The 20,348-nt window shown below is 39.9% G+C and overlaps 2 protein-coding genes across 2 annotated transcripts; both read left to right on the forward strand.

Moving 5' to 3' along the window:
- The first annotated feature begins 7,120 nt into the window (after nucleotides 1–7,120).
- LOC147609880 (cytochrome P450 CYP72A616-like) lies at nucleotides 7,121–8,919 on the forward strand. The gene is made up of 4 exons (XM_086786996.1): nucleotides 7,121–7,301; nucleotides 7,598–7,836; nucleotides 7,927–8,317; nucleotides 8,416–8,919. The coding sequence occupies exons 1-4, from the start codon at nucleotides 7,269–7,271 to the stop codon at nucleotides 8,839–8,841; spliced, it is 1,089 nt and encodes a 362-aa protein (XP_086643122.1). The 5' UTR covers nucleotides 7,121–7,268; the 3' UTR covers nucleotides 8,842–8,919.
- A 10,121-nt stretch (nucleotides 8,920–19,040) lies between these two features.
- On the forward strand, nucleotides 19,041–19,514 carry LOC147609881 (protein NODULATION SIGNALING PATHWAY 1-like). Its single transcript, XM_086787218.1, has one exon. It carries the CDS (start codon nucleotides 19,041–19,043, stop codon nucleotides 19,512–19,514), a length of 474 nt encoding a protein of 157 aa, XP_086643344.1.
- The last annotated feature ends 834 nt before the right edge of the window (nucleotides 19,515–20,348 follow it).

Here is a 20,348-nt window from a genome sequence, read left to right on the forward strand (position 1 = left end):
TGATCGTAAATTTTACAAGAAATTCTTTTTCGTCACAAGAAACGTCGGTATTTGCTTGTCTTGTATTGAAATATCAACCAATCAAAAGTTCTAAAATTTTCAACTCTCCTACAAATTGCATAGAGGTAGCTCCTATGCATATCTCAACAAATGAGAAATCATATGATTCCACCCCAAAAATTCTTCTTTTTGCCTTGACAGCAAATTTCAGCAAAAAAGTAGATAAAACATGACTCAAGATTCTTCTACAAAATTTCATGACTCTTTTAAAGTTTTCTTCAACACATTATTACTTAGATTATTTCGACACCAAGGAGTTATTTTGCGAGTTATCTTCTATGTTGGACACATTTCATGGGAAATATTCTCGAGTTTTTAAAAACTTCTAGAACCATAGCTTTTTGTTGACTATTCAACATCAACAAAATTATTTCTGCCACTTATCTTTTGACATACAAGCTTTACTTCAAATGTTTTACCAACTTCTCAAATTCAAGCATATCGGCGACATTTTATTACTCCTGCGCATCGGATCAGGTGCAATGAGATTGGACATATTGCATTGAATTGCCCACCAAAGTTAAAGTATATTTCACTTGGGATAAATATGATCGATGATGATGAAGACGAATATTCATAAATTTTATTTAAGACTTCTTGTAAATTTCAAGGAGAGTTTTTATTCATCGAAAGTGGCCCTTCCATCTTGAACTATGCTTTATCAACTTCCACTACTTATTAGTCTTGTGGTATGTGTGTCAAGGATTCCAATGCATACTTATCTCTAGATTTATGTGGGATAATTTCTAGTGGTATGGGACACTAAAATTTATTACACATATAATTCCTTGATAGAGTGTCTATTCTGTCATAATTAGAGAACTACAATTCTTATAGTGTAAGACATTGATCTCCTTGATAGAATGTCTATCTAATTAGAGAAGATACTATAATTATTATACTGTAAGACATTGATCTCCTTTTCTCACAATAAGAAAGCACACAATTAAGGTCAATTGCTTATCTAGGCAGGAGGGATAGTACATAATATCCACCCTTTATCCGAATAGGGAAATCGGACGCTAGTGTACAATGCTAGTGAATTGGTATCATGGGTGACCCCGCATTAAATACTTGTTACCTATTCTTATTGGTAAAGCTTGAGACCATGCTTGATGGGTGTATGTTGTTAAAGTGTAATAAGTAGTGCCATGATTGATGACTGTGTGTGGTCAAAGTGAAATAAGTGGACTATGCTAGGCAACTACACACGTTTAAAGCATAACAAGTGGTTTACGAAATGATGTGCCATGCTAATCAAAGTGTAATAGGTGGTAATACACGCAGGGATTTAATATTCACGTGATCACAAGATTTTTTGTGATAATAACACATGTGAACAAGTTATTCACATGTTCTCATGTTACCGTTCACAAAATAACAGGTAACTTGCCATTTGGGAACCCCTTAAAAGCTTGGCTACACATGGGAATAAGCTATTCACATGTTCTCATGTTACCATCTTTACATAATAGCAGGTCAGTGGGGCCACCTAAGAAGATTTTTTTATGCCCAACAAAGATAATTTTTTTAGGCCCTTGTGAAAGCTTTGTGAATATAACATGTGATCACAAGATTTTTTGTGTTATTAACATATGTTATTAACATGTTCACATGTTCTCGTTTACGCCAGTGAAATCCTTGAATACACGCCATGCTGAATGATGTGTAAAATGATACTCTCATCAAAGTGTAACAAGTGGTGAGTGTATGTTGTGTTTGTACCTATCAATGTTTCATATTGGGATTAATTGTTATGATAGCAATTAATTGGAACAACTAACGTGTTTACGTTTGTGAGATAGGTGATGAGAAGTGCATGTGCCGCATATGGAGGATCTTGTGTATATTATCTCGAATTATTATTATTCATATGAGTTATTTTTGTTGGCCATGTGTCAAATGATTGTACATATTATTCATGCATGCTTATGCGTAGTGTTGCTATATTACTAGCACATATGTTAGAAGAGTTTTTATTAATAAGTGGCCTCTATGTGGTAACAAAGCATCCATAATTCTCACTAGTCCCAATTGAGCCATTCTATTGAATTTCGGCCGCTCAACAAGTTTGTCAGGCAACTCCAGAAGTCGTGAAGTAGCCAAGACCTCACTTGCCATAGAATTAAAGTGCAATATGAAGGCTTGCAGTTAGGGTGTGCCAAGACCTCCTTCCACGAGATCTGCAAATGAGAAACGAGAGGTGAAGCTTGCAGTTAGGGTGTGCCAAGACCTCCTTCCACGAGAACTGCAATATAAAGGCTTGCAGTTAGGGTGTGCCAAGATCTCCTTCCACGAGATCATCAAATGAGAAATGAGAGGTGAAGCCACCACTCGAACCTATTGGGAACAATTCACTACATCCCACTGTGTGGCATCAATCCCGGTATTACCATGCACAAGTGCGACCTCCTCTATGAGGGCCTTAGCCATTACCACCCATGGCTCTTGAGATACACACATATCTTGCAATAAAGGTCATCTCCCATAGCGACCATATGTAATCTGACATCTAGTAGGGCTGCCCCTCCACTCCTCTTTGGAGTAGTAACTCTCTCTCTCTCTCTCTCTCTCTCTCTCTCAGTTCTCCATCTTTGTGCCATTACACAAGATTAAATTATTAGTTTGTGCATGGATGGTAAAAACTCTGTGATTCCAAGTATTTCTATAAGGTAATAAATCAAAATAGTAATTTTCATTTTTTCAAGCAAAAATACATCCCCTTCATAAAATATTAGGATAGAGGGGCCAAACACCCTTGACGACTTTAGTGTGAATAGGTACATATGGATGGGTTGACACCCTTGAAAAATATAATGGTAGAGGGACTATTGATAGCCTCACCCTCACTTTATTCTACACAGCCTCCAATATTTGAAACACCACACTCCAAAAGTAGAATAAAAATGTAATGATGTTGCACCACAATGCAAAATCCGTCATACAGTGGCCCTCTATTGGAATAATATTCCCTTTCTAGGTAAGATTATCAAGGTAATTCGCTCTAGTAGCTATCCATGCTATTTTTGTGCCATGTTTTAGAAATGATATGCCCTTAATCTTCTTCTTGCCTTTATTGAGAGGAATTGGTACTAAAATTGCGCGCCATCACTTCCTTTATTATACCCAAGAGGCTACGCCCTTAATCGAGGGGATGCCTTAGATTATTCGTTAGGTGTCACTAAAAGCCCTTAATCGAGTGGTTTTAAAAAATGAGTAGAGAAGCATGTTTATTCGAGGAGATGACTTGGATTTCATTAGGTGTCACTAAAAGCCATGTTTCGTTTACGGACAACGTAAATTCGATGGCAGTTTTAAATGTAACCTTATCATTCTATAACTTTGCCTCAATAATTTTACCTAGCCCTGAATTTAAAGGTTCAAATTTTTGAAGTTTACTTATAAAACCGATTAATCTATGCATTTTTTCAATAAAAACTGGTTGGGCTTGAAGGTCATCCTTTTTTCATTGGTTAAAAAGAAAGTTTATTTTTGAGACTGGCCCAACGATATTTAGTGGGTCATTATAATGTTAATAAGTCTCCCTCTGAATGCAAGAAGTGAGCATGTGTGGGTCCTATGGCCAAGTGAGAGGAACAAGAGTTTGAGTGAAAATGTCCGACATCTTCTTTGACATATTGAGCAGGATGACAGCACGGGTGACGACCTCGGATACTGATAGTTTGCAGCTCTATAAGACTAGCGCGCGCGCATTCCCCACACACACACGCGATAACACAGAGAAGAGAGAAGGAAAACCCAGCTTGTGGAGAGAGAGAGAGCGCTCTGAACCCACGCTTGCGGAGACGACGATGGGATTTGCGCTGCCCGAGATCTGTTACCGAGATGCAGTGCTTTCGCTGCTGGTGGTGCTGGGCGCCCCCTTGTTTACACGCTGTGGACGAGCGTGGTGGTAGGCATGTGGTGGCGGCCTCGGCGCATCAGGCGGATGTTTGAAGCGCAGGGGGTGAAGTGCATGCCCGGCCGCTTCCTGTATGGCAACCTCCCAGAGTTTGTGGCCATCGGCAGAGATGCCCGCTCCCTTCCCATGCCTCATCTCTCCCATGACATCGCCCAACTGGTCCAAAACATACGGTAAGCTTCATTTTCTTTTAACACTATCAGATAGATATTACTCTCAGTTGTCACCCTGCCCAACTCGTAAATAGGGCCTGCAAGCATCTTAACAATGGGTGGCGAGTCTCATCTTGTCATCTTCTTCTTCTGGTTCCTAGTCATCCTTGAGAAGGGCTGCCCTCTTCACTTCCTTGTTTCTTCTTCTTTTGCTCCTTGACCTTGTAGGGTTTACTCTCAGTTGGTTGCTTCTCCTCATTTGCTTGTTTATTGACGACTTGCTGGTTTGTAATATGGCTTCATCATTGCTCACCATCACTGACCAACCCCCATCTACTGATTGATATTGTTCACTGAATAACTTCTAATTATTACAAGTCTACAATGTTAGATATGAATAGGAATTGTTGAGATGAAACGTGGTGTATGAGATATGTGGAGGAGATTCACTCAAAGAATACAAGAAAATATCTTGTTTATTAAGTTGTTTATGAATACAACTAGGCCTTTTGCTCAATACAAAATGCCTCCTAGCTTCACCTTAAGTAGGTGAGCTAGTGGACCTTAAGTCCCTTCACACACACCCTTCTCTTTCCCTTTTACATAACCTTAGTCTTTTAATACCTCCCCTCAATACCAACTATGAAAAGAATTGGAATAGGTGGTATTGGACATAGGATGCCTTTATAACATTACGCGTACAAGGTTAGGAATAAAGGTGTGGCTACATTGAGATTTAAAACAGGTTTTCAGTGGAGTTAGAGAGGCTGATACAAAGTTAGCCTCTGACTCTTTGTTAGGATATTTAGAAGTGATATGTCCCGTTTGTTTACACTTGTTATATTTTATTTTGTTGGGATATTTGATCCAACTATTATTTGCCAAATAACCCACCTTTTTGGAATAGACATATCTTACTTTGATCACTTGATGTGACAAAGCTTGTTCGATATTCGATGAAGTTGTTGCATTTGAAGATTCAACTCCTCCCTTTGGCCTCTTTTCTTCATAAAGACAAGATTGAATGACTCCTTCAAGGGTGGGATTAGGTATGTTCTTCAGGGTGGTGACTAAGGTGGGATACACCTTCTTGACTGTTTTTAACAAAACAGCCACTACATCATCTTCATCCATTCTCGCATTCACTGATGCAAGTTGAGCCATAAGGCCCTTCAAGTGAGAGATGAAGGCTCCAATGCCGTCTCCCTCTTTGAGTTCCAAGCTGAAAAATTAAATTTTAAGTGAGATCTTGGAATTCTTACCACCACGAGCTCCATAGAGCTTATCAAGCTCATCCCATTTCTCCTTTGCAGCAGTCGGAAGCTGGTCCACATGGTGAATGAGAGCCTCATCAAGATGAAGCATGATGATGGCTTGTGCCCTCTCATCATCTTTAGTATCTTCAGCCTTAGTTTGATCAATAACCTTGGTGCAGGAGATGAATGGCCAAAAACCTTTGGACATCATCTTGTACTTGTCAAGGACTTGCTAAGTGTGGAAGCTCTCTCCCGAGAACTTCTTGATTTGGGTGTTGTCCTTTGACATTGGTTATTGAAGGAGAATATTAGAGAGTAATGGGCTGATTTATGAAGAAGAAAAAACCAAAAATTGTCCTTTGGGTGTTGTCCTTTGATATTAGTTATTGAAGAAGAATATTAGAGAGTAATGGGCTGATTTATGAAGAAGAAAAAACCAAAAATTTGTGATGATGTGGCTTAAGTAGAGAGAGAAAGGCTTATGAGAGTGCAACAACCTTTAATCAAGTCAAGGATGTTGCTTAAAAAAGGAGTTTAAGATGGTTAAGCTTATGGTTTAGCACTTAGGTTTTGTACCCAACCATGAATACTGATTAAGAGAGCTTAATTAGTGTTAAAGAACACTTTCTTTGGTGATTAAAATCACCATTAGTGTTTAGCAACACTATTAGTGCTTAAAAGTATATTATTAGTATCTAATGATATTTGTGTTGGTGATTAGATTCACCATTAGTGTTCACGAATATACTTAGTGTTTAAAAACACTCTTAAGAGGCTCTCCTTTGCTAGATTAATAGCATGATTAATGTTAATCAATACTTATTAGTATTTATGAACACTTTTAACAAAAGCTTGAGCAAGCTTTCATGAAAAAACCAGTATTAGGCGCCTGGTTTTTTCCTTCCCACGAGCGTTCTATGTCTTCATTTCAGCTGAGATTTGAGCTGTGGACCTCTGAGGTTTAGTGCTTCAAAAGCCCTAAGCTAATGTAGCTTGAAGGGCACCACACAAGGCGAATTCGTGTACGACATTCAACGCTGTTGAAAAGCGTGTCTGTCTACAAGAAACACAATGCCGAGCTGTACTACGCGCGTATCGCCAATGTGAATAGCTGGGCTGAAGCGCCTTCAGCTGAGGATGATTTCTCCAGAAGAAAGCAGACGCTGAAACACTTTCTACAGCCCTCCCCACGTCCTCCACTGATGGCTGGTTCAGAGAGGCTATGGAGATTGAGAAGAAAAGGTTCAAAAAAAGGAGAACTTCCACCACACAACCTAGCTCAAGATACTATGTTGAGATAAAACATGGTGTATGAGATATGTGGAGGAGATTCACTCAAAGAATACAAGAAAATATCTTGTTTATTAAGTTGTTTATGAATACAACTAGGCCTCTTGCTCAACACAAAAGGCCTCCAAGCTTCACCTTTAAATAGGTGAGCTACTAAACCTTAAGTCCCTTCACACACACCCTTCTCCTCCCCTTTTACATAACCTTACTCTCTTAGTAGGAATCTCATCGCTTCAAGACCTCATGAAATAGGGGGATGTTTGACAGTCCAAAGTTGTGTCCATAACTCCATGTTCCTATAATCCACACACCCCCCTCAGCTCTAGCCTCTACACACACACACACACACATGCACATACACAGTTTTCTTATTGTTGCTGGTTTGCTATCATGACAGGTGAGCTCTTTGTGCATTGGTTTTCTTCTGAAGCTCGACTCATCCTAACAGAACCTGACCAGGCCAAGGAAATATTGTCCAACAAATTTGGGCATTATCAGAAGAATCGTGCAAGGCCTGATACTAGAGACTTGGGGGGAAATGGGCTGCTGGCTTTGGAGGGCGAGAAGTGGGCTCAACATCGACGCATCATGAACCCAGCCTTCTTTCTTGAGAAGCTGAAGGTAGCCTCAACTTCCAATATATGCAGCAAGTTCTGTGATAGCGATAAGCAAGTTCTGTGATAGCGATAAGATTCATGTTGTCTGCCATGATATGTGACACATAACATTTTCCATAGCATGGGACACATAACGTATGCCATTATACATGACACATAGCATGTGACATTACATATGAAATGAAATTATCTGATCTACATCACTTGTGTTTTGAGGGTGAGTGGAGTGCAACATTGTGAATACCTTTTCATGCAAGGGTTTATTGAGCCTAACATCATGATTGGGATCATGTACACTAGTCCATGGCTCCTACGATGGCCGGGTGTACGGTTGCAATGATGGAAAAATGGGAAGCCCGAGTAGAGAAAGAAGAGGAGATTAATGTTCATGCAGACTTTAGAGCTCTGACAGCTGATATTATTGCTCACACTGCATTTGGGAGCAGCTTCACAGAAGGCAAGCAAGTGTTTGAAATGCAGCATGAGCAGCAGATCCTCTTAGACGAGGTCAATCGCACTGTATATATCCCTGGATCAAGGTGAGAAGCTGAGAGCAGAATTAATGGCTTTCCAGTTCTCAATGTCCAGAATGTTCTAAACATATGCTTTTTGACCTTTCTTTGAGGCAGATTTCTCCCAACTGCGCGAAATCGGTACCGCTGGAAGCTCAGCAATAGAATTGCCAAGGTCCTTGGCCAACTCATTGAAAAGCGCCTAGAGTCCTCTGATATTGGTCGTGGAGACATGTATGGCAACGATTTGCTTGGCCTGATGATGGCGGCTAACAAGGGAGAGCTCCAGGGAAACCAGAAACACCTGAGTATGGGGATTGATGAAATCATTGATGAGTGCAAGACCTTCTTCTTTGCAGGGCATGAGACGACATCAACGCTGCTGACTTGGACATTTCTATTGCTTGCAAGCAGTCCGGAATGGCAAGAGCGTGTTAGGGAGGAGGTGCATGCGCTGTGCGGGACAACAGAGCTACCGACAGCCGAGTCGGTAAACCATCTGAAATTGGTAAGTGGCAGATGATCAGATGATCAGCCTAGTTGACCGTGGTTGAAAAACAAGAAAAACTGAGAATGTAATGGCTAACAAAGCATCTTTGCTTGCAGGCAGGTATGGTGCTGCATGAGGCACTGAGATTGTACCCTCCAGTAGTGGCCATGCTTAGGAAAGCAGGCACTGATATGAAGCTGGGGAAGATCGAAGTCCCAGCAGGGACGACGTTGGCAGTGCCAATAATTGCTTGGCACCATGACCAGCGGTATTGGGGTCCGGATGCTAACGAGTTTCGTCCTGAGAGGTTTGGAGGGGGTGTTGCCAAGGCAAGTGCAGTGGCTGGAGCTTTTATGCCATTCTCCATGGGGCCACGCAGCTGCATAGGGCAGACATTTGCCATGCTCGAGGCCAAAGTGGTGCTTTCCTCCATCTTGCAACGTTACAGTTTCCGCGTCTCCCCTAACTACCGCCATGCCCCCACCACTGTCTTAATCATGCAGCCGCAATTTGGAATGCCTCTCATCTTTGAAAAGCTCTAAAAATCAGCCGGTAGATCTCAAACGTCTCATGCAACATCATGCAAGATCTATATATGTAACTCGGCCTCATACAATAATAAAAAAACATGCTAGTTTCCCTATATCACGTCTCTACGTTTATGGTGGTACAACATGTGCAGTAGCCCCCGAGGTGTCTCGTAGATTTATAGCGAAAACAAAAATATCATAGTTGGAAAGAGAAAAATCACCTTATCGATTTCTTTCTGGCCCGACTGTGTGGAGGAAGCTGGGGTGGGAAGGAGGAAGTGCAAGCCAGTGTGACGGCAGCTGGGGGATCTCTCTCCAACGTGGTCACGAGAGCAAGAAAGAGAGAGAGTAGCCATGTCCTCTCTCGCAGAGTGGGGGCGATTGCTCGTCGGGCACAGCAGCATGCCATATTGGCATGCTGTTCGTCGACTGTAAACAGTGGGCACAACAGCATGCCATATTGCCTTTAGTCAAGTGAGCACCACCCAACAATGGCTCACAGTGCACCAACGTTGCAACTCGGCAACACAACCAACGACTAGCAGCCTGCCCACGCAAGATCGAGTGCTTGAGAGAAGGTTCAAGCAACAAGAGCCTGACAGAGCAAAGCGCACCAGCAGAAGCAAGGAAGGGGTGGTTGTCACCTTATCTCTCCCTCTCTCTCCTGTATGCATAGAAGCGAGGAATGTTTATCCCATGCGTGGATAGTCACCTGCAACAACAGCAAAGGGGGGTCATGAAGCTTGAACGACACTGGGCATGAACCTCTGAGCAAAACAACAACCAAAGATTTCTCGCGCTCTCTCTCTCTCTCTCTCTCTCTCTCTCTCTCTCTTGGCGTTGCCATTTGACAGGTGGAAGGTGTTGGTGTACCACCCTGGCTATGCAAGGAAGCGGAAATGTTGGCATTAGCAGCAAGTTTTGGACGTACCACCATCTCTCTCTCTCATATCGATGAGACCGCGTCTCTCTCTCTCATTAGCAACAAATTTTAGATGTACCACCATCTCTCTCTCTCATTAGCAGCAAGTTTTGAACGTACCAACATCTCTCTCTCTCATATCGATGAGACCGCGTCTCTCTCTCTCATTAGCAACAAATTTTGGACGTACCACCATCTCTCTCTCTCATTAGCAGCAAGTTTTGGACGTACCACCATCTCTCTCTCTCTCTCTCTCTCATATGGATGAGACCGCGTCTCCAGCGCTCATAGACCAAGATGACACAATCTCCTTCCGGTTCCTGAGGGACCATGGATGTTCCCATTGACATCGTTGTTGATGTTTCCTTGTCTATAGATGACCCCCTAGATCCATCTGCAATGACGGACATCATGGAGTTCGTGGACAAGAAGCCCTTACAAGCTGATGACACTAGCTGTAAGAATTAATTCAAGGATGATCTTCTCGATGATGAGGATGCCTATGGAGATGATACTCATCCCATGGATGTGGAGTTAGAGGCAGAGATAGATATCTCAAGGGATTCCATAGCTTAGTTGTTTGCAAGGACTAACGCATTGAAGAGAAAACAGATTGAGATTTTTTCCATGCTTAGGAGTAATCATGCCCGTTTGGCTCTAGTCGTGCTACTCTCGTAGGGAGTGTTGTTGCATGTCGAGATCAGCATAGAAGAGGGTACATTTTTCTTCTACCGAGGACGTAGTGCAATGTAGTGCCTCGAGTAGGATCGTGGGCCGGAGTGCTTGCGAAGCAGTCCCCAGTGATTTCTAACACTCCAACATAAAGCAAGCATAGACGTGCAAGTTACGAGGGCATCTATACTCACGTCTATAAACGCGTCTATAAGCATCTCTACTTTCTTTCAAACTAGATGCTCTTATAGATGCATAAGTTACGGTTGCGTCTATAGTCGCGTCTATAAATGCGTCTAGTTCCTTTCAAATTAGACACGCTTATAGATGCGATTACAGACACACTATAGACGCAGTCTGTAATAATTTTCTATGTAGTTGCAATTGTAGACCTTGCAAAGAAAAATAGAATCTTCAATCCTCAAAAATATCATTTGCTGAACTATGTGCATCAGATTTTGATAATATGCATGATTTTTTGGTGCATTCTAGAAAGCATAATTGCAAGGATAAATATGCTAAGGAAAGAGAAAAGAAATAGGTATAAATCGAGTAATGTGGTGAAAGGGATGGATACATGCAAAGGCTTAGGTATATCAAGTAATGCCATGAAAAACAATCCAAAGAACAATGATTCAATCCCCATATCTTTTTATCAAAGTGAAGCTTTTTTAAAAAAAATCTTGAACCTCCATGAAAAGCAATCCAAAGGTGAATGATCAAGTAATGCGACGAAAAGCAACATATCACAATAAACCTATACATGTAATCTCAAAAAGGCATGAATCTATACATGTAATCTCAAAAAGGCATGAATCTATACCAAAAGAAAGACCATAGCCATAATAAAAGTACAATGAAAGAACTAGAGTTCAACCTTATCTTCAATAAGGTCAACCGCTGCTAAAGTATCTATCTCAATGTCTACGCTTATATCCAAATCTACAAAGAGATCCATCCCACTACTAGCCAATCGATAGCGACAAGTAGAGGATGGTCCAATAACACGATCATCATCTCCAACGGCACGATCATCAATGTTTTCCAAGCTATCTCCCTCCATAGTTGAGTTGACATGCTCCTCCATATGCTCAATGTGGGTGAATGTACTATAAATGGCTCTTGAACATGGTGAGATTGGGATTATATGCCACCATCTCTTATTTGTCAATTATTGGTTGATACATAACCTATTCAAGCACACAGGTACATTATACAAACAATTATATCTTTACTATCTGTAAATGCATATATTGTAATTACCAACAATTAAGGTAGCACTAGAGTCCCATCCTTTCCTTGCCAAAACTTTGTAGAGTCAATGGTTACAAAGCCACTTGCATCACGCTTGATTGTTGCATTAGGACCTCTTTCCACCACCACATCCTTAAACCACTTGACATCCAAAATATATACAAAGAAGCTTCAAAAGTCAAGCTTAATGATATTTTGGATCAATCCACAATAATCATCCATGGCTCCATTGGCTCCCTCAAAGCTTACAATTACCCCACAATCTTGGGTGTTCCTCTTCTCATCAATACTTTGTGTGCAAAAATGTTTACCCTCCGAACACAAAGCATTAAACATTGTGCACTATACCAAGACAAAAAAAATTATAAAGACCTCAAAAAAAAATTCTCAAGTTTAACATACTAAAATATGATTGAGAACACAAGTATGTTTACCTTTTTGAAGCATCCTTGGGCATACTCCCACTCCTCCACCAATGTGATATGCATGTTTTCATCTTGTGCCACTTTCTCCATCTCCTCATGTAGCCAATCTACATCAAGATCCTTGGGAAGTGATCGTACGTTCTCGGGGTATGGCACACTACGTCCATGGCGCTTACGGAATTCTGACCTTCCACTTTGTCTTCTTGCCTTTTCATCCTCATACTTTGCCACCCATCTTTTGAGTCACATCACTATTAAGCACACAACAGGTATTAAGCTTACTATGCATCTCTGTATCCATGACTTTGGTCTTTCCCTTTCCTTGAGGAACATGAGAGGTCATCCTTAAGTCTTCTTCATTGCTCCATAGGTGAGGGAGAGAGGGATCCACTTCGGCAAGGTATTCTAAGAAACAAGTGAAATTTGTACCAACTAACCCTCAATCATACTACCTTCTGGCTTTGCATTTTGCCTTACAAAATCCTTCAAGGTCTTCATGAAACACTCAAGAAAGAACATCCATCGAGCATGCAGAGTGCCACATATGGCAATCTGATCAATTAAATGAACCATAAGATGTAGGTTGCTTGTGAGAATTGACCGTGGGAATGTCTCCTCCACCAAACAAACCACCTCCACCACCATGACCCTTGCATAGTCAAGTGTACATGGATCGATTTCCTTTGAGCTCACATATCTACGATGCGAAACAATAAACAAATCATTTTGAGAAAAACGTGTGTAGAAAATTGGCGATGAGGGTTTGGGGTACAAACCTCACAAGCTCCCCCATCTTATAAATCATCTCTCGCACTTTGTGGGATGCACAATTGGAAATGCTTGTAGGAAGAATAAACTATAAACATTTCTACACCATGATTAGATACATCATGATCGAACAAGTTAAATATGTACAACTTCAATGTTTCACTTACTTGAAGCATCTTGTGCCAATTGTGGGACTTCAAGCCATATACTTGCTTAACACCTCTCTTCTTTGTCTTTGTGAAGGCACCTTTTAAACACCTCATGCACCCATTGGAGTACGGAATGTAGTAATGGCATCTTTCATGAACTTCTCCTCCTTCTTTTTCAATATCCAAGGTGCTCGAGGTAGAATTATCTTCCCATTTGGTCTCTCTCATGGCCAAGCTCTTTGCATCCTCTCTATGCTTTGTAAATCCTCTCTTACAAGAAGCGAGGAGTCCCGTGTTCCTCTCAAGTGTTAGATGCGACATTCTTGAAGATGTTCATTGGATCAAGAAGATGGTTTATTTTAAGGCTCATCCAACATGGTAGGCGAAAGAAGATAGAGTACCTTATCAAATAACAACAAATATTAAGAGGATTATCTTTTCATCCAAAGCTTGTATTGGAATTCTATGTCAAAGATATATTACCTATTCATGCTGGGGGGAGGAGAACTTTCCACTATGATGATAATGAATTCAGCAAATCACTATGAGATTAGTGGATTGTGCTGTCAAATTGCTACTGTTAACTCTTGACTCGGTAGATCAAGTTAAGGGATGACAAATTGAGAACTTGCTTGACTGAAATTTCCGTAGAGGAATGTTCAGAAAGAAATTTTTCGGTCTAATGGACCATTATCGTGTTAAAAATATGGATGATATGATCTGAATGAATTGTTATTTAATAATGAGTTCTATATAAGGGATAATTATCCCCGTATTCTGTTGGGTTGACGAGAATATAAGGAACCCTAGAATAAATTGGATCTTAATAAAAAGAGTTGTCCTCTACTACCTTGCAAGATGAGGACATCTCGCACTTTTTTTTTAAAGTGGGGTAGAATGTAAGATTTCTCCCCAGCTTTTGAGGTATTCAGAAATAAGAACCTCCCTTCTGATCTTATAACTATTCTCTCTCTAATATATAAATTTTTGACAGAATCATGAGACGAGGAAATTGTAGCCGTCAGCAGAGCAGCCAGCAAACCCTGTCTCTGAAGATGACGAACTTGACCCTGATGTTCGCAAGGCTCTTCATAGGACTCAACCAGGACCCTTCAAAGGAGAAGGGGAGAAACTGGGTGAGACTGTGGAGAAATGGGTGGAAGCCATGGAAGAGTATTTTGACATCACAGGTTATAATGAGCTGAGCAAAATGGCTCTTGGCCGGTTGTGAAAATAGTGGGAACAGCCAGGGTAGCATGGAGGAACCAATGTGACACCAACCGTCTGAATAGAAGTACTCAACCCTGGAACGACCTAAAAACCTATTTGAGAAAGAGATTTTGTCTCCCTGAATTTTTGGAAACCAAAATGAACGAATTTTTAGAGCTAAAGCAGGAGAACAAAACCATTGAAGAATATCACCAAGCCTTTGCTCTTCTACTCAAATACTCATCACCTCTAGATGAAGAACAGCTCATGGCCAGGTTCATTCGGGGAATGAACGAACCCTTGGACACACTAGTCAAAAATGCCAAGCCAGTGTCCATGTGGCTGAAGCAGTAAAAATGGCAAAGGATTTTGCCAAAGCCTTTGTAATAAAGGTCCCACCAAAGCCTGCACCCTCTAACTTTAAAAGATTCCAAGCCCAGGGAAGTACTTCAAACTTTCCACCCCTAAAGAGGCAGCAAGGGCCGATTAAGAATCAGGATGCAGGAAGATTCCAAAGTGAAGGAAGACCCTTCCCCTACCAGGAGGCCCACCTATTTTAAGGATTCAGAACGATGAGCTCAGAAGTGAGAACCGGTGTTTTGGATGCCAAGGTTTTGGTCATCAGTTAAAAGACTGCCCAACGCCTACCATGTCAAGGGGACAGGGAAGTCTAGGGCCCCGAATTCGGAGACCAATCCCTTCCTACCAATCTAATCAGGGTCAGTCTCACCCAAGCCAGGGTAACCCCAAAAGAACTCCAACCCAACCATCTGCCTCTGTCCAGAGTAACCTCAAAAATCCTTTCCAGAACAGGAACAACCAAAGAGAAAGAATTCCACCTCAGACTACAGCAGCCAGAGCAGTCACAATTTCAGATAAAGTAGAAGAGGAAAAAAGGGCAGATCTATACTGCAATTGAAAACCAAGGGCTTAATCGATAGTTCTCAAGTCATCCATACTCTAGCAGAATACCAGGGAAAAATCGACCGTCCACTTCCAAGGCGTAACGCTGGAAGTGATTGAAGAAGAAGAAGAAGATGAAAGAGATCATACTCCACCTGTGAGATGAGGACATCTCACGTTTTTTAAGTGGGGTAGAATGTAAGATTCCTCCCCCAACCCCTCTTTTTTGATGTCTAGTATCTTCCCCTATAATCAATCCCTCTTTAGAAATATAAAGACCTTGTTTCTAACTGTTTTAACCTAGAGAGAGAAAATATTCTAGAGAGAGAATATTCATATTTTTTTGGATAGAAAATTATCTCATCCTATTAAAATAAGTTCCCCTGAAACATAAATTCAAAAAGAACTTTCCAATGTGCAATTGGAATTAATTGGAAATGGGTATAAAGGACCTTAGCCTAAGGGTCTAGATTTTTAGAAATTTTTGGATTATGGTCCAACTAAGGTTCCTATGGGCCAATAGGATCAATCCATGTGTAGGGAGGAGATAAATCCAATTTGTAAAAGAAGATACCCAAAAATGAGTAAATGCTCCCATAAGATGAAGAGTTGAAAATGTACAAGGTTTATTAGTAAAAAACTATGAGCAATATTATAAATATGAGATATTTTGGGTATCCAAAAATGAGTAAATGCTCACATAAGATGAAGAGTTGAAAATGTACAAGGTTTATTAGTAAAAAACTATGAGAAATATTATAAATATGAGATATTTTGGGTATCCAAAAATGAGTAAATGCTCACACAAGATGAAGAGTTGAAAATGTATAAGGTTTATTAGTAAAAAACTATGAGCAATATTAAAAATATGAGATATTTTGGGTATAATGATTCCATTTTGACACATATGTAAGGAAGGGGAGTTCTTTAAAGAAGGTGCATATTTCACATGCTTGAATGAGTTTTAAACTAAAAAATAATGTGATATTTTTATCTCTCCTCTCTCTTGAACCAAACCAAATCAAAATGGAACCAAACCGAATCAAAAAGTAACCAAACTAGGTCCAAATCTAGTCCAAATTCAACCAAACTAAATTTGGAAAATTCTAGAATTCAGTTAGCTTTGGTTAGAGCTTCCCTCTCCTATAAATAGAACATGAGTCCTTTGAAAAAAATAGAAGAATTTTACTATACTAGAGTTATGTTGAAATAATGCTAATTTCTACTATTCTCTAAAATTCTCTCCAAATTGAAGAAATTGGAGCTTTCCTCTTTCTTCAATCCCCATTGGTGGCTCCATCAACATACTTAACCAATTGATTGGTTGGGGGCCTCTACCGTGAACAAAGAATCAAGCAATTTGTAAGGTAAATGGTGAATTTTGATCTTTTCTATAATTTCTCAATGCTTCTCTCTTCTCAACCCCTCTCAAGCTTGAGAGGCTTAATTGGAATGGTTTTTGAATGCTATTGAAGTTAATTGATGAATGGTAGTGAAGAGTTATATAATTTGATGAATGCTATTGAAGTTAATTGATTAATGATAGTTAAGAATTACATAAATTTCTATTTGTGCTTAATTCAAATGGTTTTTTATGTAATTTCTCTCTCTCACTCAAGAAATGGTCATACTCATGACCCATTCTCAATCCAAATGAAGCTTTTCATAAAGCTTTTCCTTAATCCAAGATTAATCTATGCTTGAGGCCAAATTAATGCCTTTTTTCTATGCTTTTAGTTTATGTATTTCATGAATATTGATAATTCAATCCATCATGGATTTAAGATCCAATTAGAGATCATTCTAATTATTTCCTTAATGATAAGCTTTATCCCTTAGAAAAATTGAGATTTATCAGTCATAGCGGAGCTATGGCAAAATTTTTATAAAAATTACGTACGCAAAAAAATAATTTCATTCAAAGCATAAAAAGAGGACTTCCTACCATATTCTAGGAATTATCATCCTAGATTAATTGAAAGATATTCATTGTAATCCTAGAGAAATTGATTTTTATATTATGCATAATTGATTTTCATGCATAGAGATATGCATAAAAGATTATTATTTTAACATAAAAGTGTTACTTTTATCATAATTAGATTTCATGCATAAAGATATGCATAAAAGATTATTATTTTAATATAAAAGTGTCACTTTTATCATAATTGAATTTCATGCATAGAGGTATGCATAAAAGTTGATTATTTTATTGTAAAAGTGTTACTTTTATCATATTGGATTTCATGCATAGAGGTATGCATAAAAGATATTCTTTTTGTACTAAAAGTGTGATTTTTCATCATAAATATCATCACAGGGAGTCGTCCCATTCATCCTCATTGTGGTTTCGCTCAGGTTATTATATTTCAACTAAATTTCAGAAATCATCATTTTTCAATCAGAATCCAAATCAATTCATCAGTTCTCAAACAAAATTAAAATCATATCAACGACATTCGAAATCATCATCTGGATAACATTAACGCTTATAATTTCAAGTCTTAGATTTACTCGTATATACTGCCGGTAAAGAGCTGCAGTTATACCCTCGGTATATACGGGTCGTCATAATACTTGGAACTATAAGGTACTCTTACGAGTGATTGGCTGAACTTTTTAGATGCATATAAGGATTGTTTTACAGATGCATTGCCAAAGACTTACCTCCGCTGCATGCAATGCAAAGTATGCAAATTTTCCCTTGTGAACACGAAGTTGTGAGACAATCTCTCTCTCTCTCTCTCTCTCTAATCTGTGTCTCACAGTTGGGTTCAATGTTGAGCATATGATTGTAGTAAGCTGAATGCATTTATGCAATGCAAGTGTGTACATTTTTCCCTGATCTCATTGTTTCTACATTCATGACCCTTACTGTGCCCATATCCATGAACAAGAAGTAATGCTGACACATGGTGTTCTTATGTTAAATGCAGTCTCAAGCCAGAATCCAAGCTCGCTGTGGAGGCCCCAACAAGAAGAGAGTTTTCTCAAGCCTTGATCAAGGGCAACAAACAGACATTAACCTCCCCATAACAGTAAGAAACCAACCATTTCATGTACTTCCAGTGATGAAGGAGAAGATGAGGGGGAGAGCTTCAATGTCAATAAACCTCTCCACAAAGCCAATGTTGAGAAGGATCAAAAACCTACACCTCCAAAAGCAGAGGATCCCAAGCTAATGGTGGCTCAAAAGAGCCCAAATGGGCTGAGCAATTGCTATGTGCCTGTGCTTCAGCCATAGCTAGCAACAACATAATCTGCACTCAGCACTTAATGTGGGTATTAAACAATCTAGCCTCCTTCAGCGGAGATGCTAATCAAAGATTAGCAGCCAATGGACTGAAAGCTCTATTCTCAAGGGTGACACGGAGTATTAGTTTACCTCCTCCAATAAGCCAACTTCTTAATCCCAATGATTATGCTAATTGTGCTCCTAAGCCTGTGCAAAGTGCTCTACTTAGATTTCATGATGCTAGCCCTTGGCACCAGACAGTGTACACCATAGCCAATGGGGCTATGTTGGAAGCTTGTGAGGGTCATGATGTAGTGCATATTGTGGACATTGGTGTTTCACTAGGCACCCAATGGCCAACTTTTATTGAAGCTCTTGCAACAAGGCCCTCTGGACCCCCCAAACTCATGAGGCTAACCATAGTGCAAAATTTCAGTGCTCTTTTCCATGTTGTGGCTGATGCAAGTGCTGATTTTTTATCTAGATCAGAGCCATTTGCGAAGAAATTGGGTTTGAAGGTGGAGCTTAAAATCATCTCAAAGCAACTAGAGTCTCTACAAAAAGATGATTTAAGCCTTAATGATGGAGAAGCATTGGTGACTTGCGGGCAATTTTGCTTCCATCAAACCAATGATGAGGTTGATCCAAGCTAAGTTGATGGAGGAGAGCTAACCATGAGTGCAAGGGACAAGTTTCTGCAATTCATTCACAGCTTGAATCTAGATGCATGTATATTGAGTGAGAATGACACAGAACAAGGCTCAATGGACTTTTTGGAGAGGTTTAAGAAGGCAATGGAGTTTGAATGGAGGTTTTTGGACTCCATGAATGTGTGCTTCAAGGGGAAGGAGAGTGAGGAGACGCAGATAATTGAAGGGGAGGCAGCTATGGCCTTGATAAACAATGTGGCCTGTGAGGGGGAGGCCAGGACAGAGAGGAATGAAGGGTGCAAAGGGTGGTGCTCTAGAATGAGAAAAGCTGGGTTTCATGCAATTGTGCCAAGTGCAGAGGTGGTAGAGCATGCAAAAACCCTTCTCAGGAAACATGAAGGCAATTGGGATCTCTTCTTAGAGGACAATTGCATGGTCTTGAGGTGGAAAACACAGCCTACCACCTTTTGCTCCATTTGGAAACCCAATAAGGATTAATGAGAGGATCCTCATTAAGGATTAATGAGGATGATGATCCTCATTAAGGAAAGATTAAAGCCTTCTTGGGAAGCATTAAATCTCTGTATATACATCCCACGGTTTGTCTGAAAAGCTCTTGATTGGGCATTCATGGTGGGGAGAACGAGGGGAGAACAAGACATGAACATCCCCCCTCTTTATTTGTCGATACAACATCACCTTCCATGTCCATACACCTTCCAAACACTTCGCTACAGCAGCTGCCTGTTTGAATACCAGCTGCCTATTTGAATACCAGCTTTGCAGCATTTTGGTTAAGTTGATCTTGGCCATTGGAATAAAATAAAATAAAATCTGTAAGACTTAACCTTTGCAAGTCCCTTTAATATCAATTCTCATTGTTAGATTTACACTAAACATGTACTTATCATGTCAATAATGAGGCCTTCTTGCACCAAAAATGTACTTATCATGTTAACACTAAGATTAATGAGGCCTTCTTGCACAAAAAAATCACTAAGATTAATGAGGCCTTCTTGCACACAAAAAAAATGTACTTATCATGTTAACACTAAGATTAATGAGGCCTCCTTGCTGGTTTTTAAAATTAATGTTAACACTAAGATTAATGAGGCCACCTTGCAAGTTTTTTAAAATTATCTTTTGGGACTAATTACGCCATTAAAGGTCCAAGGCGAATCCTAATGGTCAAAGACTCTAATGGGTATAAGTGCCCTTGGCACATGACCATCTCCAACTTTCATTTTTAATTTAAATGGAAAGCACATATACTTGTGCTTTCTTCACCCTGATTTTGAAAAATAAAAATATACTTCTTGTGGCTAGACTACA

This window comes from Cibotium barometz, chromosome 50 (assembly GCF_041138505.1).
Source record: "Cibotium barometz isolate CiBa-2024 chromosome 50, ASM4113850v1, whole genome shotgun sequence".
NCBI lineage: Eukaryota > Viridiplantae > Streptophyta > Polypodiopsida > Cyatheales > Cibotiaceae > Cibotium > Cibotium barometz.